Genomic DNA, 22,274 nt, shown 5'->3' on the forward strand with positions numbered 1-22,274 from the left:
AACTGGGTTGCTTGTTTAATTCATAAAATAAGGTAATTCAAGAGCATTAACAAACTATTCTGTAAGAAGTGGAGATACTTATTTTTAGACATAGTTAATATTTAATACAAATACTTGTACTAACTTGTTGGCTTTATTTTTCACTAAGTTAACAAAATAATATTCTACATTTTCTCCAACTTTAGGTTGTGTTCTAGTGTGGTTGTTGTGTGATAATAAAAACATTTGTATTTTGCCTCTAAATAATGTAAAGCTTATAAAATCACCACCCCAGAGGGAGGAAGGAGAGAGGGTGGGAGGGAAACCTTAAGCATCACAATTATAAAGTTGTTCATAGTTAGGTTTCTGCCACAGAATGCATACCACCCTTTCACCAGTGCACCTTTCCTGCTACCAATGCCTCCCACCCCAATCCCTGTTTGGCTCTGGGGCAGCCATTTTGTTTCTCTCTCTCTCACTAACTCTCTTTTCTTTTTGACACTGTGGTATCAGGGATGTCACTTTATCCTTTCAGCATCCAGTTCTTGTTTATAATGGTCAGTGCCAACTATCATTGTCATACTAGTCCCTTCACTACTCTAACTACACTCACCACTCTGTGTGGCAAGCTTCGTACTGAAGCTTCTGACCCTCATCTCTGTTATATGGTGGATATTATTATTATTATCACAGTGATATTATTCTAGGGCTGTCCCTCTCTGAATTAATTAAATTAATTAAATTAATTAAATTAATTAAATCAGCATAATAATATCCAGATCTATCCACATATAAGAAAATTGTATAATTTTATTTTTCCTAATGGCTGCATAAAGACAAACTTAAATTTGAGTATTCTGAGACTGATCCCATATAAAAAAATCTATAAATCTTTGATAAAGGAGCAAGTAATACAAAGTGGATCAAAGAAAGTATTTTTAACAAGTGGTATTAGGATAACTGGTCAACTACATGCAGAAAAATCAACTTGGATCTCTCTTTAACACGATGCACAACAGTAAAATCAAAATGGATAAACACCTTGATATCAGACTTGAAACCATAAGATACATAGAGGAAAGAGTTGACAAAAACATTTCATAAAATTTAGACTAAAGGCATCTTCAAGGAAGGGGAATGTTCTTTTTTTTTATCATTGAAACCCAACTACCAACATGTTTGCAATCATGGTGTTTAAATAAAGCTATTAATTTAAAAAAGAAAACATCCTTGTCAAGCAAGTGGAAGTAAAGATAAACAAATAGGGCTACATTAAACTTAGAAGATTCTGCACCTAAAAGGAAACAGTGACTAGGATGCAAAGGCCACCCACAGAATGGGAGAAACTATTCACCCAATACCCATCAGATAAGAGGCTAATATATAAGATATGCAAGGTACTGACAGAACTTAACAAGAAATAAAACATCTAACCCCATCAATAAATGGGGAGAAAAACAGATATTTCCTCAAAGAAGAAATACAAATGGCCAAAAGACACATGAAAAAATACTCCACATCACTAATCATCAGGGAGATGATCTAAACAGCATTGAGGAACACCATCTCATACCACAGAGACTGGCACACATCACAAAGAACAAGAACAATCGGTGCAGGTGCAGATGCTAGGAAGAAAGGGACACTTCACTGCTTGTGGGAATGCTGCCTAGTCTAGCTTTTTTGGAAAGCAATATGTATATTCCTCAAAAACTGGAAATTGACCTCCTGTATGAAACAGCAAGGCCGCTCCTAGGGATATACTCTAGGAACACAATACAAAAATGCCATTTGCACTTATATATTCATCACAGCACTATTTACAATAGCCAGAATTTGGAAACAACGCATGATGTCCTACAAGAGATGAAACTGTACATATATACAATGGAATACTCAAGTCCTTTTTTGGTTCCTTTTAAAAAATTAAAGCATTTGGAACAAGCTACTCAGTTGCTTAACCTAAAATAGACACACACAAAAAACAAAGTTAATTGGAGAATCCTTTTAATTTAATTTTTAACTGGAGCTCTATTTATTCAAATTTTGCATTTTCAGCGAAGATTTTTTTATTCTTTTTGTTGTTTCCAGAAAAATTGTTTAGTGTCTATCTAGAAGGCTTCCCAAATAGTGCCCAGGAGTCACTCTCAGTGATATTTTGACCTAGCTTCTGGTTGATTGCTGAGTGCTCAGATGCTACAGTAGGACATCTGAAGTAAGGGTACTGGTGGCTCAGGGACAGCCAATGCTGACTGTGGGACAGATCCTAAGCATAAAGAGTTCTGAGCAAGAACAGAAACACTAGTTCTGTTTTAATGTATTTTCCCAAATTGTACATAAGGGAATGCGGAATCAGTCAGTATACCTGTTCTTTTTCAAGGCTGTCGTTAATTTGTACTCTATAGAAAACCCCTTCAAATAATACTGAGATATGATTCTTTCACCACTTTGCTGCCAGTGGGGATAATCCGACCATCATTCTGTTATAATCTGACCCTCTGTTATAGCTTCCACCCTCAAACACAAACTTTTAATATAGACAACTAATCTATTACAATTATAAATTATAATTATATTATATAATTATATATATAAATTATAAATATCCTGTAAATAATTCCCAAACAAACTGGATCATTACCAGGAAATAAATAAAGTTAGGTTTTTTACAGAATATACAAAAATTAATTCAAAATGGATCACAGACTTTATCAATGATATAGAAGAAAATCTAGTGGGTGTGGAACTCCTTAACATTGGTCTTATCAATGATTTTCTAGATGTGACAGCAAGAACATGAAAAAGGACTGGAGAGATAGTATAGTGCAGAAGTAGTACAGTGGAAAGATTGTACAGTGAAGAGAGAGTCAAGCAACTATGGTGTTGGCCTCCCACCTACCCTGAAAGGAACATAGAAAAGGAAAGTCAAACTATAGAACTGTATAGTCAAAATTTAGAACTATAATTAGAACTATAGCAAATTGAAGGTCCTACATAGCAAAGAAACAACTAAAAGGCAAAGAACTAAATGGGGAAAATTATTTGCAAGTCGTATTTTCTAGTAAGTTAAAACCCCAAATATATATATATATATTAAAAACATTACTTTTAGATGCGAGTCAACAAGCTAGTACCAATTCCCATGTGTACAAAGGTTTAAAATAGTTGATAGCAATCATCAAAAATACACAAGATTGGTGTTTGCCAACATGTGGAATTAAGGGAAAACTGTAGCATGCTAGGTGGAGATGCAATTAGTATAGTGTTAACAGAAATCAATATAGGCTTTTAGTTTTGCATCTTTTAAAAGATATAGTCATTTATTTTATTGTTTTAAATAAGCAAGATCTCAAGTTGTCATCTATATTAGTTATTAATAAAGAAGAAAAACTTTGACCTACCTGGAACTACCTACCCTAAAACTTTTTAAATACAAAAGGAAAGAGGGAGATCTTTTTCTACATTTTTTTATACCAAAGTGAGAATGGGGGCAGAGTGGGTGTTGGTGGCAATTTGAAGAGGCAATTGGAGTAACAATCTGACAGAATGAACTGTTTCTACTCCTGATTGTGGCTTTTCTCTTTGATTTGGAAAGACCTTCAGTTGTATCATTTTGGACTATTTATCCTTTACTCAGTATACTTGTTTCTTTTCTCCTGGCCCTCAATCTGGCCTGACCCTGGACCCAAACTCAGTTCTCTCTCTTCATTTCTCCCACTCCGACCTAAGGGTTTGTCATAAGGCCCCTGGTTTCTCTATTTAATCTTGTCAGAGTCTTGCCTGCTTGGCCTCCAACAAACTGAAGGCCCCCACAGTCTCTGGCAAATTTCTTTAAAAGTTTACAAAGAAAAACTAAAATAACCACATAATCCAAAAAATTCTTGCTTCTGAGTATGTAAGGAAATAAAATGAAATCACAATTTCTAAATATATCTACAGTCTTATGTTCATTGTAACGTTATTCACAAAAACCAAGCAATGGAACAATATGTCTATACCTCAGTGAATACAATAACTGAGTACAATAAAATATTATTATTCAATCCCGAATAAAAGAAGGAAATCCTGCTGTTTGTAATAAATTGGATGGGCCTTACGGTATTGTGCTAAATGAAATGAGACAGAAAAGAAAGAGAATAGTTATGTCATTTACATGTGAAATATAAAAAGAAAAGTATTTAATATGAGTGGTGGTTAACCAGAGGTTGAGAGGTAAAAAAAATGGGGAAAAATTATATGTCAATGTTACAAATCAAGTTATTAGTGATTGATTTAGCTAAGGGCAGAAAGTCTTATGTTCATATTCCACAAAAAAGCCACTTGCCTTATTAGGAGGAACAAATTCAACACATTCCAGCCATGTTGTTAAAAATGACTTTCCACAGATTGTACATGTTCTTGCTTGAGAAATCAAGTCCTTGATCTGTGGGTACCATTTTATTGCTTGCATTAAAAAATCATTTTTTACCGCTAGTTGATATGTTATAAATCTTGCTGCTATTTCCTAAATGATAAAAAATATGATTTCTCTGATTATTTTTAAGGTACTTACTTTATTACATTTTATTCCTATTTTACTAATTTATATTTTAGGCTCATTTATTATAATTTAGGTTAATAACTCTTAGCATATAAATAAACCATATTATAATTAAATGATATTGAATGTAAGCTTAATTTTAAGAACTATAATAACAGCAAGTTTCTTTCACTAATCTATGCCCTTACATACTGAAGTTTTCTATAAATTTTTATTAATAATTTCATCTTAATACTTGTAAGTACAATTGTTTCATTTTTTACATCTCACTATAATAAGCAAGATTGAACTTACAGATTTAGTGTCATATTTACAACGTAGTATCTAAATGCTTACTAGTTGGAGCATCATTCACAAATTATTAAAATCTATATAGACTGTATTATTTTTAGGTTTTCCTTCCTTTTTCCCTTTCTTTTTTTAAACTGGTATTTATAGTCTCTAGAAGGACTCCTCCCATTTTATGCCTGTTTGAATTTTTGCCCCCCTTTTTTCTTTTTTCTATATTTTTCTTACCATCAAACAGAACCACATAACTTGAACCATCTGGTTCTGCCTCACTAATTGAGGGGGAAATAATGGGGGGCACAAAGATCAAACACTCTTATAAACACATTGAGTAGAAATAAAAAATGATCCTACTTGTACACCAAATCCAAAGCCAACTACAACAGAATCAATACCTAATCTACAATAGGCTAGACACAGAAGGGGCCACTTATATTAGCAACCCAGTGGGCAAAGAAGGGGCGATATAGGATGCATGCTGGGAACAGGGGTGGAGGGAGGACAGCATTGGTAATGGGAATGCCCCTGATTCAATATCACTATGTACCTGAAATACTACTGTGAATGATTTGTAATCATTTGTAATTTTGTCAACATAAAAATTATTAATAAAAACTGATCTAATACCTTAGAAAAACTTATTAGAAATTCTGAATATCAGTAGATGTACTAAGACCCATTCAATCAAAATCTGAACAACTTCCCCTAGGCATCCTGATTGTAAGCATTAAAGTATGTTAGTCACCGCACTGAGTAATGAATAAACCCAACAACAAAAAGTAGTAATTTTTATGAATATGATAGCATATAATAGCACTAAGCTAACCATATAGATATCTATACTATTTTATGTACAATAATCTAATATTAACAAAAATGATAGAAAAGAAATACAAACTTCCATTATCATTATCAACATCTTAAAGTTAAAAACAAATACATGAGATAGGAATTGCATAAAGTTAGGACTTTAATGAGAAAACAAACAAAATAGTTTTGAATTACACCACCAACTATCTATTGTTTATGCCCATAGCAAAATATTCTTTATAACTGTTATACAAACTGCTTAATTTTAATAGTGCATGGGACTAACTCATGCAGTATTTTTTTGGCCAAAGCTCTAGCTTTGATAATAATATTGAATAGTCAACATTAATCTCTGATAAGTATCATTGGCAATATATATATGCATTTGTTTATGTAATCTTTCATTGCTCATAAAATACAAAGAACAGAATCTCTCCCTGTTCGTTATTACTCCATCCCTCCTATTTATCACACATCTGGAAAAGCTGTCATTATAGAGGAAACAGGCTTGAGTATGGGTAACAAAGGATCTGATCTTTTTACAAGATAACCTCCTCCCCATTAAAATCATTCTCTAGGGTGGTTACATAATGAAATCATCCAGAAAAAAAAAAAAACAGTATTCTTTTACACTCTTACTAACTGAACTCCTGCAAAATGAATACATATAATATATATATATATATTTTCTACTTATATTCAAGATGTTTAAACAGAAGAACACTAGTTGTGATTCTAAATCAAATAATAACTTTAGAGGTTAGATTTTAGCTCCATAAAGTCAATGGCTAAATCTCATTACAAACTGCAGAAAAAATAATAAAATAGTTAGCACTCCCAGTAAAGATAGTAGAGGAATTTCTAAAACACATCGGACCTATAAATAAGTCACAGTTCACTTCTTTCATTTATGATTTTTGGAAAGGAAAATGTCCAGTATATTTATTGACAAACGTGATGTCCAACATTGGGATGGATCTTAAAAAGTCTTACATTAGCCATTATGTATACAAGTCTAGTCTTTGCCAGAGTGTTACTTTAGAATAGCATATGTAATTAAAATATGGCAACTGCTGCAGATCAATTAACCATGCTGTGCCCAATGTGTTGGAAGAAGAGTGTGGTCCCTCAACTCTGTGAACCCCACCATAATTAGTAAGTGAAGAGGGTAGATGAGAAGACTCAACTAGTACCAGCCACCTATATAACCACCTATTATAAAGTCCTAGTCTCTCTGGGACATACGTATTAGAGGAAATGTGGAGAATGCTCAAAATATGGAAAACTTTCTTGAAAAGCAAGTATTGATATGACAATATAATTTACATGTGATAAAAATTGATAAAAGTTGATAAAATATAATTGACAAAAACCAATACTAATCCTTGAAATTAAACAAGAAATTTTGGAACTGTTGCATGCATAATCAATCATTAGTGCCTGTAAGATCTACACTGAAAAGTAGTGTCAGGAGCAAAGATTCTAAATCCAAGTATCCTAGATAAACAGTGAGTGAAAATTCTGGCTCCAGGAGTTATTAAGCATGTAGCTGTACTTTGACAAACACTTAACTTCTCCAATCTTAGATACTTCAACCATAAAATAGAAATGATTTTAGTTTTAGTGCATATAATTTAGAAAAAATAAATTAGATAACATGAATTAAACTCTTAGTCTTACCTATTCTGATTTATGTGTTGGTATAAACTCATTATCAACATTAAATTTTGGTTTGGAAAGTTTCAAAGTTTTGCACTAATGATAGAGGCCAGAGATATAGTTCAGAGGATAGAACACTTGGAGTAGGGCTGGGATGGTTCCAGAATGGATCACTGAGACAGTAATAGAGGGAAGTGATCCCTCTGTCTGGACAAAGACTAAGTGTTGTGCTGAAGAGAAGTAAAGTGGCATGCATGATAACCTATCAGCAACAGTATGATAAACCACAATGCCTAAAGAAGAAAGCAATAGGAAAAAAATAGTGCTTACCATAGAGGCAAGCCCCAGGGTAGAATGGAAACTGGGGACATGGGTGAAGGGAAGTAGTAGACACTTGTGAAAGGATCAGTGTTGGAACATTGTAAATCTGAAACTCAATTATGAATAATTTTATAACTGTAATTCACAGCAAGTCAATAAAATTAAATAATGAATAAATAAAATGTACTACTTCGAAGTAATAGAAAAACTCATAATCACAAGCTACAGGTCAGTAGTAAATCTAAATATAAACCAAAAAGTAAAGAATAAAATGGAAAATTACAGACTGATATTTATGATGAATATGTATGGCACGGTGATTTCACAAAATCTTGAAAAATAAAATGCAACATCTCATCAAAGGAAAGAACAAGAGGGATTTAATCCAGATATATAAGGATGGTTCAACATACTCAAGGCACCACCATCAACAAAAGTTAAAACAAAGTTAAATATAAAAGCCCAATGATATTGACAGGTAGTGTAAAAGCATCTTACGGTCCAACGTTTATTTGCTTTTTTAAATACTCCATAAATTGAAAATAAATGGCATATACCTCAGCATAATAAAATCATTACTGATAAACTATTTGAGTAAAGAGAGTTCCAAAGTGCATTATAGCCAGATGAACCAGAAGGAAGAGAAGAAAACTAAAGCTCATTTATTGAAGCTGATATAATAGTACAATGGGTAGGGAACTTGTCTTGCGTATGGCCCGCTCAGGTTCAACCCCTAGCATCTCATGTCTCCTGTGCACCTCCAGAAGTAATTTCTGAACATCGCCTATGTGTGACCCAATAGATCAAAATAAGTAAATAAATAAATAAATACGGCTCATTTATCAGCAATATTTTATGTGAAATTTAGAATAAAGTGGAAAATTAATAAGTTCAATTGTACAATCAAACAAATTAATTTTCAGACGATTATGCTTAGCAAAATTAATAAAGAAGTAAAAGACTGAGTAATTTCACTCATGCTGATATAAATTGCTGAAGCAAACAAACTGGCAAAATAAAAACTTCAATTTCTAGGCTCAAAGCTAGCTTGGTCATGTAGAAGAATAATGGTACAGGAGTCTCTGGTGTTGAGTTGGCCAATTTCAATTTAAAATCGTCTCGTATTTAAAAAATTCTGGTTGCATGGAAAGTTCTAAAAACTTCAGTAGAAAGTTGGTCGCTGGGGCACAGGTAGAGGGGGGTAATAATTTAAAGAAGAGTGTATTAGGACAGTGGTGAGAGAAAATGTGCTTGCCAAGGAGGCAATCTGGAGATGGGGACAAGATAAAAACTGGAAATATTGGTGTTGGGTGCAGACATTAGTTAAAGGATTGGTGTTGGAATATCGTATGTCTGATATTCAATCACAAATAACCATGTAACTTTGTAATTCATGATTATTCAATAAAAATAAAATTTTAAAAGAAAAAAAACAAGTACTTCCTGCATAAAGGAAATGTAGAAACAAATTCATCACTTTTATTTTTTTGGTTTTGGGGTCACACCCAGCATCGCTCAGGGGTTACTCTTGGCTCCATACTCAGAAATCGCTCCTGGCAGGCTCAGGGGACCATATGGGACGCCGGGATTCAAACCGATGATCTTCTGCATGAAAGGCTAATGCTTTACCTCCATGCTATCTCTCCGGCCCCTCGTCTCTTTTCTTTTAACCCAACAAAAATATGTCCACTTCTTTGATTTTAATCACTTTGGAAATCAAATTGATTACATCTGATTCTATAAGTGAATAAGAAAGATTATGTTTATGATATGCTTTTCCAATAGACTAGGGTTACATGAATCATTTTGCTAACTTGTTATAAATGGTAAAATGAAACTCTTTAAAACATAAATTATGGGTTTTAGTTTGAAGACTTATATGAATGATAAAAGTCTTTACCTGTAGGCTCCAGACATAAATCTCTTGTGTGGCTTTAAATGGTTGCTTCAAAAACAATGGATTCCCCTCACAATAGAATTCCTTCAGATTAATATTCTGAAACTTTTCAAAGCAAAAAAAAAAAATGCTTCATTATACAGAAAAATAACAGCCTTCACTTTCAAATTTACATTTTCAATAATCTGTGTAAAATTATTTTATTTAGGACTATTATTTTATTGATTATTTATTATTATTCTATTTATTTATCTGTGTTAGTACTTTAAACAACAGGACATATGTTTAGCTGTAACAAGAATTTAAATTTTCATGCAGGCCACGATCTTAGAGGCCGCTGATAACACGCAACTGAGTCATCTTTTCAGAATCATAGAACTAGTTAGTAACAAAAGAGATCAAAAAATATTTATGTATAAAATGTGTTTCTTGAAATTACTTAAATCTTTTAAATTTCCTATATACCATTATTTTAAATAGTAGTTAATAATGTTGAATTCTGTTGCACTGATTTGTGAAGGGGGGGTTCTTTGTATGACTGAAACCCAAGTACAATTATATTTGTAATCATGATGTTTAAATAATAAATAAATAAATAAATAATAAATAAAATGTTGAATTATTTGGCCCTCTGGAACCCTGCCTTTTTCCTTCATACAATTTGCAGAATCTAACCATGGACACCTGGTTCATCCCTACCACAACTTTTCCAGTAGTAATCATAGAGTTATACCTGAAGCCAAGCATTGATTGGGATTAGGGGGTGAGGTTTCTGCTTCACCTGACACCCAGAAAAGGGACATTGCCTACAACTGATGAAATGTTCTCTGGAATGATATTACTCATAAGGATAATGTCACATTAGATAAAGATGCTAACTCCTATTTGGTTCAAAGTTATGGCTTGGCTTTGGGTCAACAATCAAAATAAAATAAAGTAGTAATTTACATATTGGTCATTCTGGTATTGATCCTTATCAGTATTATAATTTATATGTACGTGCAATGCGAAATGCAGAGGCCAACCTTTCTAAAACAAAGCACCAATCCTTCATAATCCTTTGGACCTCTCTCTGTTCTCTGCACATAAACTATATAAGTTCATCTGTGTAAAAGAAATTATTAAACCTAGCTATACAGTTCTGATCAAAGAAGGAATGTTTAACCAATTTAAAATGTTTAACTATTTTTCTTTACTTATTGAATCTCTTACAATATAAAGAGCATTAATGGACTGTAATCTATTCATTTTAATGTAGGATCATACAATATATTATTATCGCCATGCTTGTCACTTTACAGGTAAATTATTCTAACTCCCAATAAAGTCTGGAAATGGGTGCTGGATCTATTCATCTATACAACAGGTAGGGTACTTGCCTTGTATGTGAATGGCCTAGGCTTAATTTCCAGTATTGTGTATGGTCCTCTAAGCAACACTAGCAGTTATTACTGTGTGCAGAGCCACGAGTAACTCTTGAGTATTGCCAGGTGTGACCCAAAATTTAAAAAAAAAAAGTAAATAATCAAGGAGTAAGGGGTAAAGGGAACTAGATAAACATATATAATTCTATTGGGAAAATAAAAGTTTTGCTAGAAGCCCCATCCAAAAGATTTCCATTTCTATTTCCCTGCCAAATATTATGATACCTGGAAGTAGGTAAAGAGAAAAGAGCTAAAGATAGAAGCTTATATCAATTTCCCAAAAGTGTCGTTATTTATTTATATACACACACACAATACACTCACATATGAATAAAGTCTTTCTGAACTGGTGTGATATTTCATATACTATATGAAGTTTAGCAGATCCTTTATTTTTTACTTGTTTTTATAATGTTATATGTACACATTATAGTGTACAGAATACACCAAATCCTTCCTGCATAGGTCCCCAACATTTGCAGTACTATATATTTTTATCATAAAACTACCTTAAGTTATGTGTATACACACTTATATACATGTATACATATAAATATATACATATATTCACATATGATGCCTCTATTATGATCTTTCCAACTAAAATATAAACTCCATGGGCCACAAAAATAGCTCAATAGCTTGAATAGTTTGAATGAACTCAATAGTTTGAATGCTTTGCATGCTGGACCCAGGTTTGATCCCGAGAAGTTATATGGTTTCTCAACTACTTCCAGAAGCCACCTCCAGCACAGATCCAAGAAATTTCTGAGTACCACCAGGTATGACTCCAAAACCAAAATATAAGAAAATAAATAAAAATGGAATATAAAGAACTTATTTTCAGAATGCCTGCAACAATGGTTCTAGCATTCAAGATATGCTAAGGTATGTTGACAAGGAGCTAATAAAAAAGAAAATGAGACAGGTAATTTAAGTATCTCTACTCAAAGGGCTGGAGCAATGGCTCAAGCAGTAGAGCATTAACCTTGCATGTGCTATCCTAGGATGAATCATGGTTCGATTCCCTGGCATCCCATATGGTCCCCCAAGCCAGGAGCAGTTTCTGAGCACACAGTCAGGAGTAACCCCTGAGTGCCTCCGAGTATGACCCAAACACCAAAATAAAATCCATATCTTAAAGATGGATATATTATATCTTCAAATTTTATATCAAATCTTTTCTATTTTAGTCAGTGGGGCCAAGTTTACTGTCACTGATATTTACCAGCTTTGGAGAACCAACTCTGAGCAAAAATTTCCAACTTGCTTTCAGTAAAATTATGTTGGTATTGAAACCAACTCTACTGGGACTATATACCACCCAGAAATTGATAGATGCCCCAAATCAACACTTTTCACCAAGAGTTTGCCGTCAAACATTTTACCAGCAAGCAACCATATTTCCCATTCTGTTTCTTGCGATGGAAGCACTTACATAAATATTCCACCTTCTCTCCACCTGTGGACTTCTCTGAATTTTCAGCACCACGGCCTTCTCTTTCTTTCCCCAATTAACAAATCTCAAAATCTCTTCCAGATCACAACTGAGATTGGGACAAAATTCAAGCTAATTCCCACCACCATGGGAATATTGCACTGGTGAAGGGGATGTTCTTTACATGACTGAAGCCCAATCACAATCATATTTGTAATCAAGATGTTTAAATAAAGAAAAATATTAAAAAAGAAGTCCTAATAAAAAAGAAAAACTGAGATCAAGGATTCAATCAACAATTATTACTAATTTTTTCCAAAATTAAATGATCCATTGCATGAATAGAGCAATAAATGAGACTATTCTTACTCATCTGTGGGATTTAAAAAAAATAAAAGACAGTACGGTTATAATACCCAGTGACAATACAGATGATGGCTGGAAGGACTGGCTTACAATACGAAGCTTACCACAAAGATTGGTGAGTGCAGTGAAAGAAATAACTACACTAACAACTATCATGACAATAGTGGTGAGTGAGAGAAGTGGTATGCCTGTCTTGAATACAAGCAGGGCATGGGGGAGGATATTGATGGGGGGCAATGGTGGTGGGAAGGTTTCACTGGTGAAGGAGGGGTATTCTTTTTATGACTGAAACCCATCTACAAGCATATTTGTAATCATGGTGATTAAATAAATATATTATAAACATTTTTAAAAGCAATAAATAAAAATAAATCCCAACTTGTGAAAAAAAATTCAAGTAAATGTTGTGACTATTCAAAAAGCATGTGGAGAAAACATCACCAAGACATAGGTGGGGGAAGAGCACAAACAACTTCATAAAGAATTTTGTGTCTGTCAAAATGGAAGGGAAAGAATCTATAAGATTTTTGTTTTTGGCTGGCAGTCTGTATTTAACAAAGAACAAAACTTCTGCTCTCTTTATGAGCTCAGGAATATTTGGTGAAACATGTCATCTGAAATGGTCTGAATTAAAATTATATGGGCATGTAAAATTAATCCATATATCTTCTTCTCCTCTAACATTATATACAAACTACTTAATGGCTGGCTGTTATTTTGTTCTTGCTTTGTAGACTAATTCATGGATCTAGAAAAATCAGCTGCAATTTCTCTTCCTGCTAGAACGTAAAAATATACTAGCATAAATAGAATTTTATCAGTCTTATTCAGACATTCATAACTGTATATTCTTTCAGTTTATTACTGCAAGCTCTAATCCATGCATTTTCTCAAAGTCTCATATTATTGTATGGGGTTTTTAGATATATATGTGAGATTCTTGGGAATAGAAGTAGAGTTATAATTTAAGTTTTATCTCCAGAACCATATGGCCATTCAATCTTCCCTGAGTATAGTCATGGAGGTAATCTAAGCACCACAGGAGTAGTCTTGATGGTTTTTAATACCTCAGAGAACTGCATATTGTTCTTCCAGCTCTAACCTGCCATCTCAATTGACCAAGTTTCACTTGGTGTAAGCCCTGCATCCTTTGAACACTAGATCACCAAATTAATCTTAATTTTAAAAATAGCTAGGAAGAGATAACTTAAGGGAAAATGGTGGTGGAGGAAAGCAGCACAATTATATAAGATTTGACATCAGGGGGCCAGTGAGGTGGCGCTAGAAGTAAGGTGTCTGTCTTGCAAGCGATAGTCAAGGAAGGACCATGGTTTGATCCCCCGGCGTCCCATATGGTCCCCCCAAGTCAGGGGCAATTTCTGAGCGCTTAGCCAGGAGTAACCCCTGAGCATCAAACGGGTGTGGCCCAAATAAAACAAAAAAACAAAAAAAAATTTGACATGAGGAGTTCCTTTATGACACTTGTATTACTGTTTGTGGTAGGAAGAATACATGAGCTTTGACAGTGTGAGTAAAATAAGAATTGGTGCATAATATATATTAAGCACTTACTATGTTTCTGATCATTTCCATTTATTAGGCCAGTCAGTTATCCAAAATTACAACAATTATCATTTAATTATCAACTTTATAAAAATTAAAGAAATTCAAGTTCAAGAGCTTTAGACAATTCAGTCATAGACATAGAGCTAAAATCTACAAACCTAAAATCCACATTCAGCACCCAAAATTTCATGTTTTCCAGGACATAGTGTTACCTCACATAAAGATAGCACACGGAATATTCATTACTACATTATGGCTTGCAAAAGAAGCCACTGCCCAAAGTCTTGACTCATCACATTTCATTTGGAAAGCTAATTTGTAAGTCCATCCCTAAAAGCCTGTTTTATTTTATAGCCAATTCAAAGATCTTTTGTAATATGCTGTTCCCTGCAGGAATAATAGAAAAGGAAACATAACCTTGAGGGCTGGAATTTAAATCCAGAGCTAGAATTTAAATCCAGATTGCCTTCTGATTTCACCCATCAGACTCCCTCAATGCAGAGGATCAAGATATATTCAATAGTATATAGAAAGAAAAAAAACTGTATGAGTGTATTAGTCTTGTGTTTGTTATTTCATGCTACCAGGATTTTTCAAAGACACATACCCAGAGAAAAAACTTTCAGTTTAGAGGCGTATCTAAACATCTGGATATAAGCAACCATCAAATAATTTTACTAAATTGTCACCAAGTCCTTATTTATAAGCATAACAAAAGGAAAGTGAGCAAAAATGTCTATCCTGAAACAAAACCACAATTGCAAAAACTTCAAAGTCACCCTCAAGTGACACATTCATCTTTCCTAAGTGTCACCTGCTAAAACTTCTTCTACCAGTTTTCTGAAATTCAATTAACAATTTAATAGGCTAAGCTTTCTATTGTTCCAGTCTTCTGTTTAAAATTGTTTTCTTGATTGATTTCTCACTTTTCTGAGTGTATCCTTCTTGAAAGCCCCACTTACAATTACCTTTACCTTTCCTTTTATCTAAGGTATAAGAATGCCAGCAACAGAGCTAAAGAAATAATGCAGAGTCAAGGTGCCAACTTTGTATGAGGCTGAACCCCAGTTTAAATTCCTCATACTACATATGGTCCATGAGCCCACCTGAGGGAATTCCTGAGAAGATAGTCAAAAATGGCCCTTGAGCCCTTTTGGGTATACCTCTACCCTCTCCCACTACCTTGCCAATAAAAAAACAGACACAAGTCTCTAGAAATACTCAATAACTTAACTTCGTTTTTTTTTTTCTCTGCAACAAGAAGAGTAGATAGTCTTCATATAGGAGGATTTTATACAATACTAACTGTTCTTTATAACTACCAGGCACACACTCAAAAAATAGTCTATATTCTGGGCTTTCCAAGTAACCTTCAGACTTTACTCACTGCTAATAGATTTATGGGGAGGAGGGGTTTAATAAATTTTTGTACTCAATGGTTATTGGGAGAAGATTTTGAAGCCATTCCCACCAATGCTCAGGGACTGTACCTGGGTCTTTGCCCAGGAGTGACATTGGTGGTGGTCAGGGATCCAATTGTAGTGCCAGAAATTAAACTAGAATTACCTGCACTGCAAGGCAAACACCTTGACCACTATACTTTGTCTCAAGTCCCTATGTGCCTTTAATAATCTTTTTTTTTTCCGTTTTTTTGGGCCACACCCGTTTGATGCTCAGGGGTTACTCCTGGCTAAGCACTCAGAAATTGCCTCTGGCTTGGGGGGACCATATGGGACGCCGGGGGATTGAACCGTGGTCCTTCCTTGGCTAACGTTTGCAAGGCAGACACCTTACCTCTAGCGCCACCTCACCGGCCCCGCCTTTAATAATCTTAAATATCATATTTTCCAAAGCCATGCATCTACTTTCTAGTTAAGTTAAACCCTATAGAACCATAAAGGAGCAGAGAAGCAGTAGCAAGAAGATTCAGATTATTGTCTTTAGACACTCAATTCAACCATTTCTGCATGATAATGAAAAGAACATGTGATCTTTACTATTAAAACTGATATATGATGATAAATCGTGAGATGATTATAAAATTATTAGTTAACAATATTTTGACCCTGAAGAATCATAATTTGGAATTTAGCTTCATTGTACCAGCTTTTTTTTTTTTTCTGTTTTTTTGAGCCACACCCGTTTGATGCTCAGGGGTTACTCCTGGCTAAGTGCTAAGAAATTGCCCCTGGCTTGGTGGGACCATATGGGATGCCAGGGGATCGAACCACGGTCCTTCCTTGGCTAGTGCTTGCAAGGCAGACACCTTACCTCTAGCGCCACCTCACCGGCCCCTCATTGTACCATCTTAAGCAAGGTGTCACAATCTCTTTTAAAAATCTCAGTTTTCACACTTAAAATTTGAGGTTAACTTAAGTTAATGTGCATGTACATGAAAATGTAAAAAATACTATGCCTCTAATGTTTAAGGAGTTACGCAAGTTTTATGGCTTTAGATAGCCTTGTGTGCTGTTAAGAAATATTATAATGTGTTACAATCTGGGGACTTGAGGGACAAAGTAATTGTACATGGATTCTGTTTTATTTATCTTAATGTTCTTTGGCTGAAAGTTCAAAGTTAAGATATCAGCAAGGGGACTTCTGAGAATTATGTTATGGGTGATTGTCCTTCCACTGTAACTTTACCTTGTCCTCTTTCTTTGCATCTTTGTTCTCATAATTAAAAATAGAAAATTAAAAAAAATTTCAGTTTTCTCATTATTTCTCATTATTGTGCTGATAGAGCTATGCTGACCAGCCCCTGAGCACTATAGAATATGCTCCCACCCACCCACCAAAATAAAGAAAAGAAAAAATCCATGAAGGTCCTGGAAAGATAATATAAGGCTAAGGCCCTTGCATATGATTATGGTGGGCACAACCAAGGATCATTCCTGAGCTCAGAGCCAGGAATAGCCCCTGAACATTGAGGGGTGTAGCACCAAATCCAAAATAAAATAAAATAATGCTACTAAAGTTCTCATCATAAAACCAAACATATGATTTTTCAAAGAAAAGTAGCTATCATTATACTTGATGTTAACTGTTCTGTAACCTCATTGGCAATTATATTTGATGTTTACGTTCATATAACCTCCTTGGCAAGCTACTGTTTACACAGTGAAGTGTGGATCTTCTGAATTGGTCTTTGTCTGTAAAGACTTTGCACAATACAGAACAAGGAATTTTCTTGCCAGATTTCCTAAAGAAGAGGTTTTCTTATTCTAACAATTTTCTGATTCAAACTTTCTTGGCCAAATTTCTTGACAGGTCTAGCTAGTTATTTACTTGACACAGGAGTGACTTCGCCCCTAATTATATTCTAGAACATTTCATCCTATGTTCATTCTAGAACATTTCTATCCCTAGTCACTGTACCTAACCCACCATTATACTTTTTCTGTACAGTTAAGTGATTTTTTGACACAAAAAAATGTCGAGCAAGTTAATCTTTATAGAGCCTCTTTTAGTTTTCAGCAAATTCATTGCCCCAACACCTTATAAAAATCCTAAAAATAATGAGAAATTTGATCTTCTTACTGCCTACTTTCCCTAAATATCATCAACAGAGTGACTTCACTCTAAAACAAGAAATTTTGGAAGTATCTAGAAATGCCCTCTCAATAAAGAATTGGGATTTTATTTTTGTTTTGGTTTGTATTATATATATATATATATTCTTATATCCCAAGCATTTTATATGACATAATATGAGACTTAAAAAATCTAGTCAGTATATAGAAAAATAAATTATAAAGTAAACAAGTATGATAAATAATAATTTGAAATACTTGGGTATTCAAGCAAGATATTAAAATTTTAACAAGGTGCAGGGGGATGACTTAAAATATTAGAAAGCATGTTTTGCATAAACTAAGACTAGGTCTAAACCCCAGGACTACATGGATCCCTGAGCATGACAGGGTGTGGTCCCAAGTTTATAAACAATTAGATAAATTTTTCACAAGCATCACCGCTAATTTTATGCACCCTAAAATATGTTTGCTATGATTCTCTTTTTAAGAAATTATAGGCTTATCAACAGAGAAATGGGTAAAATATAAAAATTTGGAGAATAAAAACCAGACTGAAGTGATACTACAGCTGTTAAGATGCCTAGGTTCAGTGCTCCATACTACATATATGATCCCAGGAGTGAGCCAGGAGTAAATCCTGAGCAGCTCTGGGTAAATGAAATATTATTGTATAAAAATAAATAAAGATTAAATTCAGGCTATTTTAAACTTTAACATTTACAATTTGAACCAGAATTAAGACTTCATTATGGAAGACTAACCAACCATGAATGAAAAAACTTTCAGAACAACCCCCTGCGTGTTTTAGACCTCTCTGTGTAATTCTAATGGTATCAGCAAGATTTCTCAGTTGGGGCAAATCCAAAAAACTCTTGACAATGCCAAATATCTTTGGAGGTAAACCTTACTGAATTGAAAATCACCATCTTCAACTCACTTCTTTATTTCAAGTCTCACAATTTACTGTCACTTCCTTGCATAGAGCACGGCACTCATTTTTGGTTTAAAAAAGTTTATATCTACACAATCCATCCATCATTCCATGAATCCATCCATTATCAATTCAATCACACGTACATGAATACATTATCCAGAGATATTTGAATCCATCCACTGTTCTGGAGCATGGGTATCTATTAACTAAAAAGACAAAAATGTTTGCCTCCATAGAGTTTATTCAGGATTATAGGAGGGGGTTCATTTTCTCAATGAATATTAATGCCTCAATGTGTCTCATAGGAAATACATTACTAGATTTTAATTAAAGGTATTCTTTCTCATTTTTATTAGATTTAATCTTTCAAAAGTACGAACTCTTGTTTTGAAATCATTTAAACTGCAGCTGTGCCGTAATCCTAGCAGCTTCTCATATTGTCTAATTTTGAGCAAGTAATTCTATCCTTTCAACAAATGAGGTGAGCATTTCCTAAACTTTGGAATCACCATTTCAAATAAAGACAGAATTCTTTTAGATTTCTGAATAACAGGGTTTTTTCCCACTTTTATTTAGGTATTATGAATAATAATACCATTAATAATAGTATTTTGGCATACTATTTTCCAATTCCACACCCATCCATCTCAACTTTCCTCCACAAGTATCTCATGATCCCCTCCCTTCTGATACACTATTTCTTTTTCACTACTTGGCTAGAAGAATAAAATTTCCAACAGTAATTAATGACTGGTTGCCCATCAACATACCTTTGAGGCAATTATAAGGATCCCAAACACAACCAATTTTTAATTCTAACAGCATATATAGAAATAGAAAGTCAGAACTGAGATTGTTTTATTGATCAGAAAAGAAGCTGGATCTCAAATCTTATTTGAGTCGTCACTATTTGGACCAGAGTTTTACCCAAATTCTTGTTGGTTTCAGGATGTCTCATGAATTTTTTCGTGCTTTTTATTTCAAAAAAAGTCTATCTCAAAAAACTTTAAATTAGAATGACTACTAAAGCATTAATGTATAATTCAACACTCCTCTTCTTGCTCCTTGTAAGAAATAGCAAAATTCATGATCTCATTCTCATAAAAGTAATGACAGGCAAAGCATTAAGTCAAGTTTTGGAACTCACTGATTCTATACTAGCTAAGCTTACATCACTTACATAAAACCACAGGGCCCACAAGGGGTTCTCATTAGGCAAGCATTGGCTTCTTTCCATTTTCCTTAAAGGCCATTGAATGTTATTTAAATGTATAACTCCTAATAAACTGCACCCTTGAAGGCACACTGAAAACCAAAGAAAAGGATGCAATTTTTATATTAAGGTCAAATTTTAGAGAGGCCTGTAATGACCATTAAAGATGGGATATAGTTTTCTTGAGTATTCAGTCATGACCAAAGTAAACCACTGATATGGAAACAAGAACAAATGTTGCTCTTCAAGTTCAAGACAGAAAGTAAACAGCAAGTAAACTGATATCTCTGTTTTTTCAACAAAGTAGATACTTAAATGAAATCATTTGATTGTGGACAGCTTCAGAGATGTCCTTGACATAGCTTTATGAATATTTTGCCACATATAATTCTCACACTTTGATGCTATTTTATCACTGTCATGGCAAAAAGGCTTTTAGAAATTTAAATACTTTTTCTACAAAGCAAACATCATAATTTCATTTCTCTGAGAACTTTCTCTCCCACAGATATAGATTTTTGACTAGTTAAAGACATTTTTTGATCATTTATATTGACATCTAACAAAATCATCCTTCCAAGTATTCAATTTCCCAGAAATACTTCTCTTCTTCCAACGTTAAATGACTCCCTGGGAATATTTTATGTATGTTCTACTTATTTGTGTGGGATTACATCTATGAAAAGTCAGGAAAAACTCATTTAGAAATTATGAGATACTGAAAAAGAAAATGCTTTCTTCACTGAGCCCAAAGATCTAAAAATAACAAAATACATTGGAGCTTTGAAATGGAGTTAGCTTTGTAAATTAGACAAATATAAGGTTAAAAGCAACAATAAACCTAGGGTCTGTTCATGCTAGATGTCAGCTCAGCGGTAGGGCATTTGCCTTGTGGGCAGCTGACCTAGGACAGGTTCCTAGGCTTGATTCCCCCAAGGTCCCATATGGTACTACCAAGCCAAGAGCTCTGAGTGCATAGCCAGGAGTGGCCTTTTAGCATTACCTGCTGTGGCCCAAAAATAAAAAAAATAAAAAAAAATAAAAAAAGGAAAGAACAAGACAGAGATTACTGATGTGTTGTCTCTAAGTGTAGTACATGCTGTCAGGACCAGTAGGCTAGTCTCAATAGAGCTAAATAAATAAAGTCAAACTTTTTGTCTTTGATGAGTGTATAGTAACTCCCTACATCTTCACTGCACAAGATCATACAAATTTTGACTTTGAGATAGGCATTAATACTTAAGCAAGATTAAATCTAGGTGTGAGGAAAGCCAAATTAAGTATGATCATTTATCCTAAGATGCCTGACTTAGACAGACATTTGGTCCAGATCGTTGTAGTTAGTGTGGTGAAACTATTTTCAATAAAGGGCTGAAATATAGATGAGCTTTTCACAAGCAAAAAGGGAAGAACTTTTTCTCTTTATGGTTGGCTCAGAAAATGTCTTTAAATTCGAGAACCCTGTATTCAATTTTATTTCTCATCTTCAAGTACAAATAGATGAATAACATTTCTATAAACATTACTGGGTAATGTTACCAAAGTAGTTACCAAATTGCAGGTCTGGTTAATAGAGATAATTAATTATGATATGTCCTAAGTCAAGAGCTAATATCCTTATAAGAGAAACATAGAGCTAGAGAGTGTAGGGGTTAAGAAAGGCATTCACTTGTCTTGCATGAGGCTGACCTTAGGTTAGCCTCATTAAAGTAAAGTCCCCCTGAGTTTGTAAACCAGGTATGGTTCAAATACCTTTCCCACAAATAGATGAGAAAACACAACATAGTAGTTAAGGCTCAATTTCTTTTGATATTTTGTTAGGACAATCTTAAAACTTAAGAAAAATTTCAAAATTGGTAGTGTTTCTTGGAAAATTCTTAAAACTAGTAGCACCACTTTCCACAGTACCTGAACTGATAATATTCCCATAATCTTTGCTCTTCCTTGGCCCCTATTTTAGAAATGCTATTGTTTGTAGAAGAAGTACAGCTGCCAGCTTCCTGGCAGAAAAAAAAAATGGCTTAACTCTTCCACCAATCTTCAGAAGAAAATATTTTGGTGGTGCCTCTAATAGTTCCCAGGAAGTACAATCCAGGCTAATGCATCTGTGGCATTGTCAGAAAGTTGGTGAGAAGACAGACTCCCCTTTCTGCTTGGACTGCAACAGCCCAGCGCCACACACCTTCACCTTCTGACAGAAACAGTTTAGCTCTCCATCTTAACTTTATCAAATTTCCAAGCCACCAAACTTGTTTCGTATCTGCAAATCCTGGATCACGTGGTTCATGTAGTCACAAGACAAC

General features: G+C 34.1%; 2 protein-coding genes across 3 annotated transcripts in view; one reads left to right on the top strand and one right to left on the bottom strand.

Annotated features, from left to right (window-relative positions):
* PIP4P2 (phosphatidylinositol-4,5-bisphosphate 4-phosphatase 2) overlaps window positions 1-22,274 on the top strand; it is a 523,645-nt gene that overhangs the window by 352,708 nt on the left and 148,663 nt on the right. The gene's annotated exons all lie outside the window — the stretch shown is intronic.
* LRRC69 (leucine rich repeat containing 69) overlaps window positions 1-22,274 on the bottom strand; it is a 74,486-nt gene that overhangs the window by 9,287 nt on the left and 42,925 nt on the right. For both annotated transcript variants that reach the window (XM_049782127.1, XM_049782126.1), the window contains 2 exons: window positions 9,498-9,599; window positions 4,304-4,483 (listed from right to left, as the gene is read on the bottom strand). In XM_049782127.1, the coding sequence (XP_049638084.1) occupies window positions 4,304-4,483; window positions 9,498-9,599 (282 nt within the window). The remainder of the gene's footprint in view (window positions 1-4,303; window positions 4,484-9,497; window positions 9,600-22,274) is intronic.

This window comes from Suncus etruscus, chromosome 10 (genome assembly GCF_024139225.1).
Source record: "Suncus etruscus isolate mSunEtr1 chromosome 10, mSunEtr1.pri.cur, whole genome shotgun sequence".
Lineage (NCBI taxonomy): Eukaryota > Metazoa > Chordata > Mammalia > Eulipotyphla > Soricidae > Suncus > Suncus etruscus.